This window comes from Cetorhinus maximus, chromosome 4 (assembly GCF_964194155.1).
Source record: "Cetorhinus maximus chromosome 4, sCetMax3.hap1.1, whole genome shotgun sequence".
Taxonomy (NCBI): domain Eukaryota; kingdom Metazoa; phylum Chordata; class Chondrichthyes; order Lamniformes; family Cetorhinidae; genus Cetorhinus; species Cetorhinus maximus.
This window is the reverse complement of record NC_135882.1, coordinates 127,282,450-127,298,767: the sequence shown is the minus strand read 5'-3', so window position 1 is coordinate 127,298,767 and position 16,318 is coordinate 127,282,450. Positions and strand designations below refer to the sequence as shown.

The 16,318-nt window shown below is 39.3% G+C and overlaps 1 protein-coding gene across 4 annotated transcripts in view; it reads left to right on the top strand.

Moving 5' to 3' along the window:
- Window positions 1–16,318, top strand: part of virma (vir like m6A methyltransferase associated) — a 118,630-nt gene that overhangs the window by 56,422 nt on the left and 45,890 nt on the right. For all 4 annotated transcript variants that reach the window (XM_078540772.1, XM_078540770.1, XM_078540773.1 and 1 more), the window contains 5 exons: window positions 1,606–1,708; window positions 2,983–3,527; window positions 8,831–9,066; window positions 9,331–9,583; window positions 11,973–12,190. In XM_078540772.1, coding sequence (XP_078396898.1) covers window positions 1,606–1,708; window positions 2,983–3,527; window positions 8,831–9,066; window positions 9,331–9,583; window positions 11,973–12,190 — 1,355 coding nt within the window. The remainder of the gene's footprint in view (window positions 1–1,605; window positions 1,709–2,982; window positions 3,528–8,830; window positions 9,067–9,330; window positions 9,584–11,972; window positions 12,191–16,318) is intronic.

Genomic DNA, 16,318 nt, shown 5'->3' with positions numbered 1-16,318 from the left:
TGTGCATCATTTATCACGGAAGAAGGCTTGTGCAGTGTTTTCTGTACTGCTGTGTGGCTGGAGGGGTAGTATGAATATTACTTGTCCCACTGCCCCTTCTGTCAGCCTCCTTGCCATCCCATGTCATGAGGCATATATTCAGGCCTGTTTTTGAGCTGTCAGCTTTTTTGGGTGTCTTCCTGCTCTTGAATGAAGGGAGCAACTTGTGAGAAAAATACATAATCAAGTTACAGTAAAATTTAGAATTATCAGCCTGATATAAGGAAAATTCAGCAAATGCTTACACTTCTGCATTGAGATATGATTTTCTCATCAATAGATTGTGGGCTTTCAAGTAGTTGAAAACAAAGCCAGTCTTCAGCCAGTTAAAAACTTTTTTAAAAAGTCAGAATTGTAAAAAAAGAAAATCAGACTTGTAAAATGGGTGTATGAGTAGGAAGGCAGCAAAATAAAGGTAAGTTAAAGCTTGTTATAACTTCTTTTAGAGCAAAAGCAGGTTGAAGTAAAAATATGGAATAAAATAGATATTGCTGAAAAAGCTCATTTCGCCGAAGCTATTTGTCTTGCACTCATCAGGACAATTGCAAGAATATCAATGTCAGGGGAAGCAACAACTTTATACTTCTATGATAAGAGAGTGCTGATTGGAAGAGGTGTTGCTGTGGAGACTGCACCAGTTAATGGTGACTGACAGTTAGCTACCAAGCATTGTTTGAAATTTAAACCAGGCAGCTTGACTCTGGTCAAATCATTGACCTGAGGAATGAACCAGTGAATGGCTATCACTTATTTTGTTTAGCTGAAACAGTCGCAATATGTGTACATGTTCTTTCTGTCTGCTAAAATATGTAGCTTCCAGTACACACAAATGCACCACACTACGAGCCCGACTGGCAATCTTAAATTGGTTGTCAGCATAATTCTTAGCACTAAGGATTATTTAGCAAATGGTGTCCAATCATGGAATCACATCTAATGTTGGACAGTGTGTTTTGAGTTTTGCAAGCACTGCCTAGTTGGATACAGCCTGTACCTTGCACGTTGTGAACAGCGGGAGGGACATGCTGTTTGATACAATCTGCCAGTCTTTGGGATGTACGGTTTACATACCTAGCATCACACTGGCATTGATATTCATATACCACATTACTCATTTGTGAGATAGGTGGAACGTCTTTTTGGCTTGATTGCTGCATCCTGTGAGTGGCGAATACCACTTGTGTTGCTGCTGCATAGTAGCAGCGTGAAACAGCTAGCTTCACCTGTTGCTTAAAGTTTTGAGATAAGTTAACAGTTAACCAATTTTTGAATTTCTCCAAGAGTGTATTAAACCCAAGGTTGTACCAGTTTTCATTTCCTAATGTATCGATAATGGATTTTTAAACTCTAAATTTTCTTACAAAAGTGTTTTGTTAAAAATTCACAAGTTCAGAGATATGCAGGATGATTGATACATATATATCGTATTGTATGTATCAGTGATTTTTGAAATTGTTTGCATAAAAATGAGGTTTGCAAAAGATTACTTTAACAACCTGCCAGTTCAGACTATAACTATTTAGCGTTGAGCACTTAAATGAGAATATGGTTTTATTTTGTTTTTAGAATCTGGATAATTTGACCATTCAGATGGCTCAGGAAGGTGCTGGACTAACCACTGCATTGCGTGTCCTTTGCCACATTGCATGCCCACCTCCCCCCCTTGAAGGTATGATACATAAACGTGATAGTGTGATAGAATAGTATTTTATTTTTTGGTAACTACAACTCTATTCCAACAGACAATCTTACAGTTGTCTGTGGGAAAACTTTTTTAATTTATGACTTATTTAAAAATGTTACATGGAGTAAAGGTGAGAATCAAAACCAAAATAAACCAAGCATTTACTGGTATATCTTGGAAGTGTTGATAATTTCTTGGTTCCAAAGATAATGCATCATAGTTTACTGTAGCAGGGCATTTCATGGCATCTGCTGTTAGTTAGATTTACCCATTTAGATTTTACATTTTTTGCGAGATAAGTTGCTGTACGTGAGAGCTGATAAAGTAGCAGTGAGGGAAGTGGAACGTCTGAACAGAATGAGCAACTGTACATTTCTTTAGCTAATCAGATTGAAGGATTGTGAAATTAGCTGCACAAATGTCAAATCATGTTTAGGAAAGAGAAGTAGAGAAGGAAGGAAAGATTAGATTGAGAGAGAAAAAGAGACAAAAAGGAATAGTAAAAAAAGTAAAATTGAATATTTCATATTTTTAAAATCTCCAATAACTAAAACCAGGAGTGGGATAATTTTCAATGTCGGATAATGGTTACCAATTATCATGTTGTTAAAAAAGGACTTGAACTGAAGTAGACAAGACTTTCTATGGAGGGTTTATTTTGTTTCTACAGTGCAAATACAACAGTTTCACACTAATCAGTGGATTTCAGTGGTAAAGAACTGTGGAGTAGTGTATCTCTGGACAGAAATGGTTGGATTTTTGAATTTAACTGTGCATCTACCCCTTGCCTAAAATTGCTGTAGCATTTGTGCATAAATAGCAGTGAGTGCCATTAGCCTCACTGTTATTTTGACAGTAGATTCTAGATGCTTAATTTTCTAACTGGAACTTCCTCTGTTTTGTTCCTAGCAGTGAAAAATAAATTTCACAGTTCTAGTTAACCATTGTCAGTACAAATGCAAGTATGGCATTTCCCCAATTATCAAACCTCACTGCTAACTTAAGAGAAACATGGTTTACAACATTTTCAGATCTGGAACTGTTAAACCAGCAGAAATTTTGTGGTGAGGGATTATCCGCATCAGTAATTGAGTGTGTAGTATTACTACTGCTCACTTTGGTAAACTACCTGTCTTCAAAAATTTGGCATTTTAACCTATCATTCCTCAAATAGATTAGAATTATATTTTTTAGAGGTAATGGACAATGTGTTTGATTTTTATTTCTCCTTTTAAATAATTTTGTATTTCTTTCACTAGGTCAGCAGAAAGACCTTAAGTGGAATCTTGCAATTATTCAATTGTTTTCTGCAGAAGGAATGGACATATTTATTCGAATTCTGCAAAAACTAAACAGTGTCTTAATACTACCCTGGAGACTGCATGCAAATATGGGAACTACATTGCAGAGGATTATGATTCTCTCCCTCACAAGATGCACTCTTTCCCTTTTAAAGGCTATGTTGACAGAACTTCTGAGAGGTGGATCTTTTGAATTTAAGGATGTACGAGTTCCTACAGTACTAGCTACTCTCCACATGGTCCTTTGCTCTATACCTCTGTCAGGGCGACTGGATGATGAAGAGCAAAAGATTCAGAATGATATAGTTGATATTCTACTTACTTTTACTCAAGGAGTCAACGAGCAGGTTACTTATTCTGAGGAATCTTTGGCAAACAACACATGGTCATTAATGTTAAAGGAAGTCCTTTCCTTTGTACTGAAAACACCAGAAGGATTTTTCTCTGGAATGCTGCTGCTTTCAGAACTCTTGCCTTTTCCACTGCCCATGCAAACCACACAGGTGAGATTCGGTCTCTAAACTTGCCCTCAAATAAACTGTGATTATTGTATCCCTGCCAGTGGTACCCACGGATCACTGTGTCTGCTTGGATATTGTTTTACTCAGCAGCCTAGTTCACTTAAAACTCATCTAAGACTAATCTCAAATGGAGTGAATATCTGAAACATTGAGACATGTTGATTAGTACAGCCTCAATTAAATCATTACAATTTCCAAATAACCCAATAACCTGTTGCTCTGTCATTAACCTTTGTGGTCTTCAGTGGGTGAATAATTGTTTTACAAATAGTTGATGTCCAGCAAAAAGGAGAAGACTGAGCCATTCTGAGCAAAGTGAAGTGGAATCAAACAGCATCATAAGTGATGGCCATGCAGAAGCTGCAGGACAGACAGTTATTGTCTTCTGACTAAAGGAGTATCGTAGTGATAAGGGAGAGGAACAAATGAAAGTAATTCAAGTCACTTTGTGATACTTTTAGTCATTTCACAAAATTTAATATTGAGGCCTTGTCTGCAATTTTGAAGTGTGCTATATTACCAAGACTCAAAAGGCAAATATATTTTTATTCTTCTGCAAACCTAAGAAGTGTGCTATATTGCTTAGTAGATTTATAGGAGAACTAATAGATTTTTGGCTTTGAATCTTAATTTAGTGGACCAGATAGCAGAAGGTCTCCTAAAGGAACTTTGTAGTGAGTAAATGAATGATGCCTTCTTACTCCTACATCAGCTTACTTTGTTAAAACCTGGTGTTGATTTTTTCTTATTCACTCATGGAATGTGGACATCACTGGCTGGGCCAGCATTTATTGTCCATCTCTAGTTGCCTTGAGAAGGTGGTGGTGAGCTGCCTTTTTGAACCGCTGCAGTCCATGTGGTGTAGGTACACCCACAGTGCTCTTAGGGAGGGAATTCCAGGATTTTGACCCAGCGACAGTGAAGAAACAGCAATATATTTCCAAGTCAGGATGATGAGCGACTTGGAGGGGAACTTCCAGGTGGTGGTTCCCATCTATCTGCTGCCCTTGTCCTTCAAGATGGTAGTGGCTGTGGGTTTGGAAGGTGTTGTCGAAGGAGCCTTGGTGAATTCCTGAAGTACATCTTGTAGATGGTACACACTGCTGCTACTGTGCGTCGGTGGTGGAGGGAGTGAATATTTATGGATGTGGTGCCAGTCAAGCGGATTGCTTTGTCCTGGACGGTGTCAAGCTTCTTGAGTGTTGTGGGAGCTGCACTCATCCAGGCAAGTGGGGAATATTCCGTCACACTCCTGACTTGTGCCTTGTAGATGGTGGACAGGCTTTGGGGAGTCAGGAGGTGGTTACTCGTCACACGATTCCTAGCCTTTGTCCTGCTCTTGTAGCCACAGTATTTATATGGCTAGCCCAGTTCAATTTCTGATCAATGGTAACCCCCAGGATGCTGATGTTGAGGTAAGTAAACAGTTGTTTTTTCACTTTTAAACAGATTCCGAATTTCCTCCCCTTTGTTGAATATAGTTCAATGCCTTCTCGTAGTCCTTCGTAACTCATCCAATTGGCATTATGCATACGCAAGTCTAAAGATAAATGTTCATAGGCCATTCAACCCTGTGGTATCAGTATCAAACCAATCTAATTACTGCTTAATCACAAGTATGCATATTTTAAGCAAGTCATTGTTTAGAAAATGGGAAAGGAAACCTGGCTAATGTTTCTTCATACCCTTTGCCTGTGGAATATTGTAGCAAATAGTAATTCCCATAACATTGCCTCAACTGAAGCCTGACGCAGCAGAGACATGGAATTGAACCGAGATTGTTGCACAAGACCATAACAACTGGTGCATTAACCCTTTGGGGTAACAGAGGATCTTAAAATCACCTTTAAAGGTTTTATATTGTAAGGTGATATTTGAAAGTTCAAATCAACAAAGTGCTCTCTGTTAATAGCTGTAATAAATCTTCCAGAGTGTCTTAACAAGAAATAGCATCTGGCTTCAGTCAGCCCTCTGCTTCTTAATCCAGCATAGTCTGGCTCAGTAGCCATTTTGATAAAGTGTTGCATGTCCTAATAACCAGCCGTGTGAAAACAATTCTTCTAACTGCATTCTTCTAGTGAAATGTTTTTATCTATTCATTTGTTGGATGTGAGCATTGCTGGCTGGGCCAACATTTATTGCCTATCCCTAATTGCCCTTGAGAAGGTGGTCATGAGCTGCCTTCTTAAGCTGCTGCACTCAGTGTGGTGTAGGTACACCCACAGTGCTGTTAGGAAGGAAGTTCCAAGATTTTGACCCAGCAATAATGAAGGAACAGCGACATAGTTCCAAGTCAGCATGGTGTGTGACTTGCAGGGCAACTTATGAGTATTGTTATGATGCCTGTGTCAATAACATGAAAGAATCAAACTTCGCAAACAATCCCAACAGAAGAAACTGATGGATGAGATTTCACTTTTTAAAACTTCTACTCTAACAATCAAACTAAAATCAACAAAGATTAAATATGAACTAACAGGCATATTGTATTCAGGAGAAACTATAAATTACACTTTGAACAGTTGATACAACACAGTTAAATCTCTCAGATTAACCCTCTTAGCACATATATGGCACCATATGCTGCCCCTTAGTCCATCTCAGCTCCAGTAGATTTCAACCATTCTTTGTCACACTGGGTCTAATCCTCAAGTAGCCTCCGATAAACACTTTACTCCATCTGAAATCCACGGATAATTATTACCTACAAAGCGTACTTTTGTGGAACCTCTCACCCACGTCACGGCATTCCTGATGGTGTTGTTTTCCAGAGTCCCTTCGTCCAACCACTCAATAACACCCCAATGCACAGTATGGTCGGGTCTGGTAAAAACCACCCAATTCTTTAGTGTGCCTGGATGACCCACACAGTCTTTTACATCTCAGTCATTTCAGCTAGCTCAGACGCTGCTTTCTTAAGTGTCCTTGTGTCTGCACTCTTTCTGCAAAACAGAAACTGAACTTTTGGTACTACTTGCTCTGACCATAGGCTGAAACCTCATCTCCCAATTAGCTTCTGTTTCCTTAGCAAAGAAAGGCACAGGTTAATTTCTCTGAAGTTTGATGTCACAGCCAGGAAAACCAATTAAGTAACTCCTCCCCCAGAGAACTGGTCCTGGTTTCTGTTCCAGCCAGGGACAGTCTCAAAAGCCATTTCATCACAGTATGTTCTCCAAATATTGTTCATGGAAACTTTTTTATTTTTTTTTTAATCTTTGAAGTCTGTTTTAAATTCCCCTACCTTTAATTGTCTCCATTGAAGTTGAAAAGGCCTGCACTTTCAAGCTTTTTGTCATAATTATAACCACTCATTCATGGTAATTTATGAATCTTAATTTCTGGTATTAATGGTACAGCGAATAATATAAGTAATATCTCATTACATCCTTGCAGTGAAATTCTAAACAGATTTTCAGTACAGTCCCGATTGCTTGCACTGTCCACGCTTATTCCGGACAGCTGCCTGTAATGGGCAAATGATGCTAACCATTTGCCATTGCTCTAGGTGCCAAGTACAAAGACTTCTGCCCCTCCCTCCCCCCATAAGCTTGAGCATATAAAAAAACCCGTCATGCCTGTATATAAACTTGTGCCAAATCCCAATCATCCATTGTCCTTGTGTTATACATTTAGTGAAGGATGAAACCCAAGTCAATCTTTACTTCGTTTAGATTTATTCAGAGTGAAATAAACAAATATATATCCCAAACCGAACCACACCACAATGTCAATAAGTGTCTCTTTATATGTGCTCAAGTGCCCTACACCTGCATTTGGTTAACCATGTGTAGGCCAGGTAAGGCTGGCAGATTTCCTTCCCTCAAGTGACAGTGAACCAGATAGGTTTTTATGACCATTATGAGACTAGCTTTTTTATATTCCAGATTTATTAACTGAATTCAAATTCCACCAGCTGCCGTGGTGGGATTCGAACCCATGTCCACAGACCATTAGCTTGGGTCTCTGGATTACTAGTCCAGTGACATTCACTACACCACCGTCTCCCCCAGTGGGAGATGTAATGGAACAAACTCTACTTTCCTGGATGAGTGCAGCTCCAACAACACTCGAAGTTCAACACCATCCAGGACAAAGCAACCTACTTGATTGGCACCCCATCCACAAACATGCACAGTGGCAGCAGTGTGCACCATCTACAAGATGCACTGCATGAACTCACCAAGCCTCCTTAGGCAGCACTTTCCAAGCCCATGACCACTATCTTCTAGAAGGACAAGGGCAGCAGACACATGAGAACACCACCGCCTGGAAGTTCCCCTCCAAGCCACTCATCATCCTGACATGGAAATATATCGCTGTTCCTTCACTGTCATTGGGTCAAAATCCTGGAACTCCCTAACAGCACTGTGGGTGTACCTACACCTCATGCACTGCAGCGGTTCAAGAAGGCAGCTCGCCAGCATCTTCTCAAGGGCAATTAGGGGCGGCCAATAAATGCTGACCTAGCCAGCGACGCCCACATCCCATGAATGAATAATTTTAAAAAAAGAACATTGTGCTCATTGACCTACATTGGCTGTCGGTTCAGCAAAGTCTCAAGTTTAAAATTTTCATCCTTGTTCTCAAATCCCTCTATGACCTTACCATGCCTTGCCTTAGGAACCTCCTCCAGTCCAACAATGCCCCAAGCATTCCTACAATTCTGACCTGTTGTACATCCTCGGTTTCCTTTGCCCCTACATTGGTAACAATGCCATCAGCTGTCTAGGTCCATAACCCTGAGAATCAGTCTCTAAACCTGTCCACTTCAAGCCCTGTTTCTCCATTAACTGCTGCTTAAAGCCTAATGCTTTGCTCAAGCATTTTGTTACCTGTCCTAATGTCATCTTCCTTGGCTCAGTGTCAGTTTTCCTGTCTGATTACATGCCTGTGAAACACCTTGGGACATTTTACCTTGTTAAAGGCACTATATAAAAACAAGCTGCTTTCTCCAAGAATAACTTCAGCACAAAACAGAACGGTAACTTTTACACAAGAACTCATGGCCAATGAAGCTGAGTAAAATGAAATTTTTTAAAAGTAATTGTAAGGGTAACATTATCTACAGTGTACTAGTGATGAGGCACATTTTGCACTCTAAATCACAGAAGTGACCAAATGTGTGATGAATGTCTGAAAACAAAGGTTTGTTTCAAAAGGTGTTGCTAAGGTGTCTGCACCTATAGGATCAACTATCACTCATAGGTGTGTCGTTTTAGCTTGTAAGTGTGACCAATATTATTGTATTCTATGTATAACCATAAAAATGTTGCATTGTTTGACAGCCGATTTCAGCAGAAGGTATAGCTATTGCACTGAACACCCGAAAACTGTGGAGCATTCACCTTCAAATACAAGCAAAGTTTTTGCAAGAAATAGTGCGTTCCAGCTTTGGATCCACCTGCCAGCCTCTGCAACAGATACTCAGGCGCGTGTGTGTACAACTGTGTGATCTGGCTTCCCCCACAGCTCTCCTTATCCTCAGAACTGTATTGGATCTGATTGTAGAAGAATTGAGCAGGTAATCATTTTTTTGTGTTCTGGGCTGTTTTGCCTGTTGATGGTGCTGCCACTTTTCAGGGTTTGTTTTCTGAGAGTTGCTAAGGACATTTTTATAGTATTTTTTTAATACAATTGTCAAGTTTGATTTGGAAGACAAAATAGAACATGTGATTTTAAATTGTCTAACAATAATTTTAAATAGCCTTATTTGTGCGAGCAAGAAGTTCTTTTTATTCAGATAAGAAATTTTTGTTGTATCATTCAAATTATTCCTATCTCACAGTCCTTTGGAAGGGAAAGAGAGGCTCTTCACTGCCCAGACTGCACGTCTGCTTGCACTGCTGGACTCTTTAGCTTCACATGGAGCTTGCAAGGCTGCCCTTTTGCATCTTTTAAGTGGAACCAGCAAAGGTGATGAGAGATTTGCAGAGGTATTTCAGGTGATGTTGGAATTGCTACAGACAGTGGTCGACAATGTACATCACCAGCATTGTGCTGAATATGTTGCCTCTTTTGTGCAATCCCTCTGTGACCAGGTAACTCTTTTTATTTAAAAAGCTAACCTTTGCCTCATCTTGTTTTTAGATTAATTGTATACATTTACAGAAGCAAAACCCTTTTCTCAATGTCAGCAAAATAACCCAGTTGCCGTGAAACTAATACAGATCTTTGCCTTCATGTTGCTGAGCGTATGATAGCGACAAGGCAATATTCACAACTGCTGACAGAACCAAATACCAGACACACATCCTTGTGAAAGGACTTTTGTATTCTATGTTTCTCATTGAATCCCCTGAATAGCATAAGGGAGACAGTTTAAAAAGTGACATCTGAATAATGGGCTCATTTCTTTTGTTCATTAAACTTGTTACTCTTTATTTGAAATATAAATTTAATTATAAAACAATATGGGGGGGGTTATTCTTAAGAACAGCTTTTTTAAAATGGGCAAACTCAGTCCGATGAAGTGGACAAAATATTTCTGGTTTGGTGTTTTGCAAGGTAACTAATCCCCATATGTAAACACTAGACATAGACAGTTTCTTTCATTAACAAATTAGTTTTAAACTGCAATTCTGTAAATAGACACAACTATTCTGACAAAACAGAAGACCTGCAAATCAAGAATATAATGTTAGAAATGAATTTTAAATGCTGTCTTAGGCTTGCAGATCTGTATTGGTTTGAATCCAGTGTAAACAAGTGCGGATTAACCTCCACAAGATAGTTCTTCAAGCATTGTAAAATCTCTAGAATAGCTGCAGGAAAAGATAGTAATCTATTGTAATAGAGTATTTATTAAATATTATTTTTAACAATATATAGCAACATGCTCTTGGTTCTGGTACACAGGGGAACATAATTTGACAGGAAATCTAATGCTGCCGAGCTTCAAACATAAATATTGAGAGGTTAAATAATTAAGTTTTCCAAAGGGTGGTTGGTAAAACAACATTTGTTGCTGTGAAAATAGAATGTTTATGCGTGAAGCCAGCTAAGTTTCTGTTTTCAGCTGTTCAACCTTACTTTAGTCTATCCAAAATAACTGATATGATCCTGTGACTCTGAAGCAGGATCAGTGGGCTATTTTCAATATAGGTGAAGGCAATAGGAAAATTAAATTTAACTTAACTTTAGATTGAGTTGAATTTTTCTGATTCACAGCTGCTTGACAATTCCAATATAAAGAAACTCAGCATTTTTAGTTAAATACTGCTCTTTCATCTTTGGTACCTGACTTTATTCCAGCCCAGACAGACTGATGATATCCATGTCTCTGCTGTCATCTTGCTGTAAGAGTCATGATATGAGTTTAGGCAGTTTTGTGTGGCTGTGGGCCCAAAGCATATAGCTGCTCCTAATTTGTCACCAACCAGCAATCATTCAGAGACCACAAGATGTCTTGTATGGGAAATAGAAAAGTGTATTGCATTGATGAACTGAAAGATGCTTCTTTTATGTCGGACAGAGGCACAATTTTGGGCCAGAGTAGAGGAAATGTTAGACTGCAACTAGCTTGAGAGTCCTTGATCCTGACATTGAGTGCATGAAAAATAAATGCTGTCCTAGCAGAATCATTACTCATCTTTATTAACACAAAACCCAAGCAAAACAAAAAAAATCCTCCTGGATTATCTAGCTATTCCCAATGCATCTGAATTCATTTTACTGCTGACTTTACTGGCTTATAAATTGTTATTTTTTTGAATATATGTAATATTTTAGAAGAACAGATAGTGTGAGCAAGGACTTGTACAAGAATAGTGTTGAGAATGTTAATCCTTTTGTATAAATACAAATTCATAAACCACTCAAAGGCTTTTGTAAATAAACTATCTAGAGAGTTCACTTTCTATTGGTTTTCAAATAGATTGTGTGAAATTATCTCATTTATCAGGCAAGCTTTTAGACAACTTTGCCCCTTTGTCAAATTTGTAGATCTGCAATGGAGCGGAATGTTAATCTAGGAGGGAAGGTGAAAGAAAAAAACCATCTCCATTTCCCTGCAAAACTGTTTCATAAAGCATAAAGTTGTTCATAATTTTTTAGCTGTGCAAATCCAACAAAAAGGTGTTCTGTTTAGAGAAGACCCACTTAGATGATGAATCCAGTTTATCTTTGGCCAGCTGCTAATCTTTTGATCAAGGTTTAGTCCTGCCTGGTTTTGAATGCTGGCTCCTGTGCAACAAAAACCCTTTGAAGTCCAATTCTACGAGACAAAAATAGGATTATTTTTAATCGCAACTTCTAAGAACATAAATTTGATTATTTTGTGAGTTGTAGTTATTAGTTCACCCTTCACTGTGGATGATTAGTAAGTGCTTTTCACTCCAGTGAGACATGATAAATTATGTTCTGTAATGCAAGTTGTAACAGAGATCGGTATATGGTATTCTGAAACCGGTGCCCTTTCGCCCCTTGCAGGACATTTCGTTGATTTTGACTAACTCAAATGAGGGACCTGGTTCTGACCTGGAACAGCTATCCAATTCCCTGCCAAATGGAGAACTTCTGTCACAAATATGTGACAGTTTCTTGCAAGCACTCGCTAACAGTGAGACCACTTATACCACAGTGCTTACATGCCTGAGGACCATGATGTTTTTAACAGAGCACGAATATGGGTTTTTCTATTTGAAGAGGTAATGGTATTAAAAACATTTTCAAAGTTTTTGCTTTAAACTTTTTAGACTATTAAATAGAAGAATGATGTGCTGGGATTTGATCTGTGTGAGCTATTTAGTCAGATTGAAAGAATTGTGGTTGTGTGAAAATTCACCACTAAAATGGTCACCTGCAAATCTTGTGGAACACAGTGAAGAGTGTGGACACTACCCCGTGTCTCCGTACTAGCCAAACACTTCAAGACCAGGCTGAATTCCAAGTTAGGTCATTAGACATTATTTCAATGGTTTACTTAATGATTCTATTTGAGTTTCGGTTAGTGATCTGGTACCTTGTAGAATGCTTTTTGGACAATCTGAAATCTCAGGTTTGCACAGTTCTAGACCACAAATGGACAGATTGTAGGGAGCAGTCTAAATGTCAAATTAGTCATGAATCAGGTTGAGGCTTTGCTATAGCATTGGAATTTGTTGTTTGAAGCCAAAACATTTATTGTACAGTTTGAAAGACTATTTACAATAATAATTTGGAGAGATTGACTAAATAGAAAAAATATTAAAAGATTCTTTAGTCAAATGTATATTTTCTAAAGTTACATTCAAATTACTTTCAAATTGTCTATTACCTTAAAAATCATGGCTTAATTTGTGACCACCAGTATGGTTTCTAGTATGGTTGTTCCATTGGTGAAATGTTGGCGACTATGCACTTGAACATTTTGCTGAATCATCTGTTAGTGGTGCCAAAGATTTCTCCAGGGTCTGGTAGTGTACTTCCAAACATGTTGCCACCATATGACCTCCCGCCAAACTATGTACATGGATGCCTTGTTTCCTTTGAAAACACCATTTCTGCCAAAGTTGATGGTGAATCTTACTATTAATTTAGGGGATTTTTTATAGTTCCTTTCTCACCCAATCAGTTGTTCTTTCATATTAATCGTCTTCTGCAGTCATCATCAAAGTCTATTGTTTTTTTGCTAATGATGCCACTCTTTGTTCAGACCCCATGATCTCTGTATTTATAATTTCCAGTTCTTTCATTGTGCAGTGGCTGAAGGCACTGAATCTTCAGCTGATCCATGCCATCCCAAGAGGCAGTGAAAATCTTGTGTCTTTCAATTCTTCCAAGGCACAGTTTCTTCATACTTTTGAAAGTCTAACCAATAGCTGATAGCATTTACTTCAGTAGATGTGCCCTTAATTTTTATCTATCAACTTTCTTGGCATTGTTATCTTCTTTAACCTCAAATACAAACCCCACATCACTGCCATCATAAATCTGCTTCCAGAAAGATTTGTTTTCTCTTTTGTCTGAGACATTTCTTTTCCCTTCAAAAACTTTTAGTTCTCTCAAGGCTGTCCATGATTTTTGAGGTTTTTCTATGGTCTCTTTCTGTCTTCTGAACAGGATAGAAGGTAAAACTATATCACCTGCTGGTCTAATTTCTGCCACCTTATTGACATAATCTATTTTGCAGGTGCTACTATGGTCACCAGTTCCATGAACTTCCTTCACTTGTTCCTTCTAATTTGATTGTGTTTTAACCTTGTGTATATGCAAGCACCTTTGCTCTTCTGATTGCTGATTATTCCTTGTATTTTTGCTCCACCATGGGTGGCTTTAGGTTCTGATCTTCCTTTTCTCCATCACGAACCATTCGGTTAAACTCCATCTCTCCCTTGTGCGTCATCCCCACCGTTGGCAGCAAGTATGAGGAGCTCATGAACTTCTTTGACACCATCCAGTTAGACGCCTCTGCTGCACCCCCTTCATCCCCTTGAATCTCCAAGCCAATCTCTTTCAAGGCTTTCCTCTACCCTGGCCTGAATATACATCTTGCTCTAGATTTGCGATAACCCTTTTCCACAATTCCCGGCTTTGGCTTCCTTGACCTTAATTCTGTTGAACTGCTGATCACTCAACTTTTCCTGACTGGCCCCCATACTGGCTCACATTGAAAATAGTTACCCCTCTGTTACTCCCCCCTCCTTTTCAAAAAGCTGTCAGCATCCCCTCAAAAATCCTCACGCTGGACCCCTCTGCCCTTGCACACTGCGACTGCATTTCCTATCTAAAGCCCTTGGATGTGATATTTTCTCCCAAATTCATGCTCCTCTTTCCTGTAACTCTGAATTTCTCCAATCGGGGTTCCTTGCCTGCCACACACTGAAAAGGCACTAACCAAAGTCCACACATAGTATCCTCTATAGTTATGACTATGGTGCACTATCCCTCCTCATTCTTGTTGACCTCTCTGCAGCTTTTGACTTTGTCTTCCTCTAAAGCCATTGTCCAGCTCAGTGGTACTGCCCTTGTTTGGTTTCACTTTTTCTGATCCAATTGTAACCAGAGCATTCCAACCGTGAGCTTTCTAACTACCCTCACACCATTACCCTGGAGTCCCCCAAAGATTGATCCTTGGCCTCCTATTATTTTCTCATCTAACTGCTGCCTCTTGTTAACATAATTCAAAAAGTTGGGGTCAGCTTCCACATATGCTGATGACACTCTAGCATTTGTCTCAACCCCTCCACTGCCTCAATGTTGCCAGACAAAATACAGAAACTTGTGAAGACCAAAGCTGCCATTAACTGCCCCCAACATGAACTCTGCACCAATATCACTATCTGCATCCCTCTACAAGCCATTGTAATGGGTTGACTACTTTTTGCTACTTCTGTCCCTGCTTTCAAAAACGTGCTCAAAATCATCCTCTTTAACCATGCTTCCAGCCCTTAAACCTCCTCCTCCTCCTCCATGGAGTTGTCCATGCAGTGGTTTGCCTTCTGCAGTGTGGCTGACCAGGAAACTCTCCCACTCTTACTGCCTGCCCTCCGGCACATTGGAAAGACTTATAGACTGATAATGAACCTGTTTGGCCGCGCTATGAATGCACCTACCATATCCATCAAACCCTGAAGTAGGACTTGAACTCAGAGCTTCTGGTCCAGAGGTAGGGACACTACCATAAGACCTCCCATCCTTAAGTCTAATCCTCTCTAATTTTCCTTTCCTCCTCTCCGTGTTCAGTATTCAGTTTCTTCTACACCTTGGTATAAAATACTTTGAGAAAACTATGGAAAGTATTTGGCCTGACTTTCACTCCACAAAAGCTATAAGCAATCTCTGATTTGAACAAGATAGGTTGATAGTACCTACAAAAAGGGCGGGGAGTAAGGAGATGTTTTGTGTTTGAATAATCTAGTTTTGCTCCGCACTTTAAAGTGTGATGTCTGGATTATGATAGGAACTATGACGCTATAGACACACTCCACAGAATCCATCCAAAATCCTTCCCCATAATTTGTGACCTTTGTCTAAGATGAGTGGAATTTGCATCACCAAAACTTATAATGTTAATTTTTTCTGGTGCCCACAAATACATGTTCTCTGATTTTTTGTTTCAACCAATGAATTTGTATGAGCTATTACTTCACTTCTTCAACTCTGATAGTTGAATGGCAATTAAGCCCTTGTTGTTGCTGATGTTAAACTCTTCATTGTCTATAATACTGCGCTATACAGCTTGGGTTATGTAGTTAAGTCTCAGGGGTGGGGCTTGAACCCACAATCTTCTGATTGACAGGTGGAGAATGCTTCCACCAAGCCAAGGCTGACACCTGTTCCTGATATGGATGTCTATATAAAGACTGAATGAATGGAATTGAACAGAGACTTTGTGCAGCTCAGTTCATAGCACCTTCGCCTTTGAATCAGAGGGTTGTGGGTTCACGTCCCACTCCCGGAAACCAAGAACTGTGATTGTACTCGAAAGAGTTGCAATCTGTGACTGTTGATAACTCGAAAGAGTTTCAAGTAAATGGGACTATTTTCACTTGATTACAAAATCTTGAATTTTCTTTAACTAAACTGTTTTCTTTAAAAAAATTCAGAAGCAGTAAGGTGTGTTATCTTGGAACATATCCACAAGAGGACATTTCTGCTACCAGCTTTTTCAACTCTTAAAATCCAGGGCTCTCACTTCTGCCTGATTACTAGCAAGGCCTGTGTTATTTTGGAGCACTTTTATGTTGTCATTCCTTCTTGTTCTAGGTCTACCTCTTGGCCTCTTCCATTTGGTGGACTGCTTTGCAGATCACCTCCACTAAGTCCACAAGCATGAACCCGAGCTTCCAGTGGCT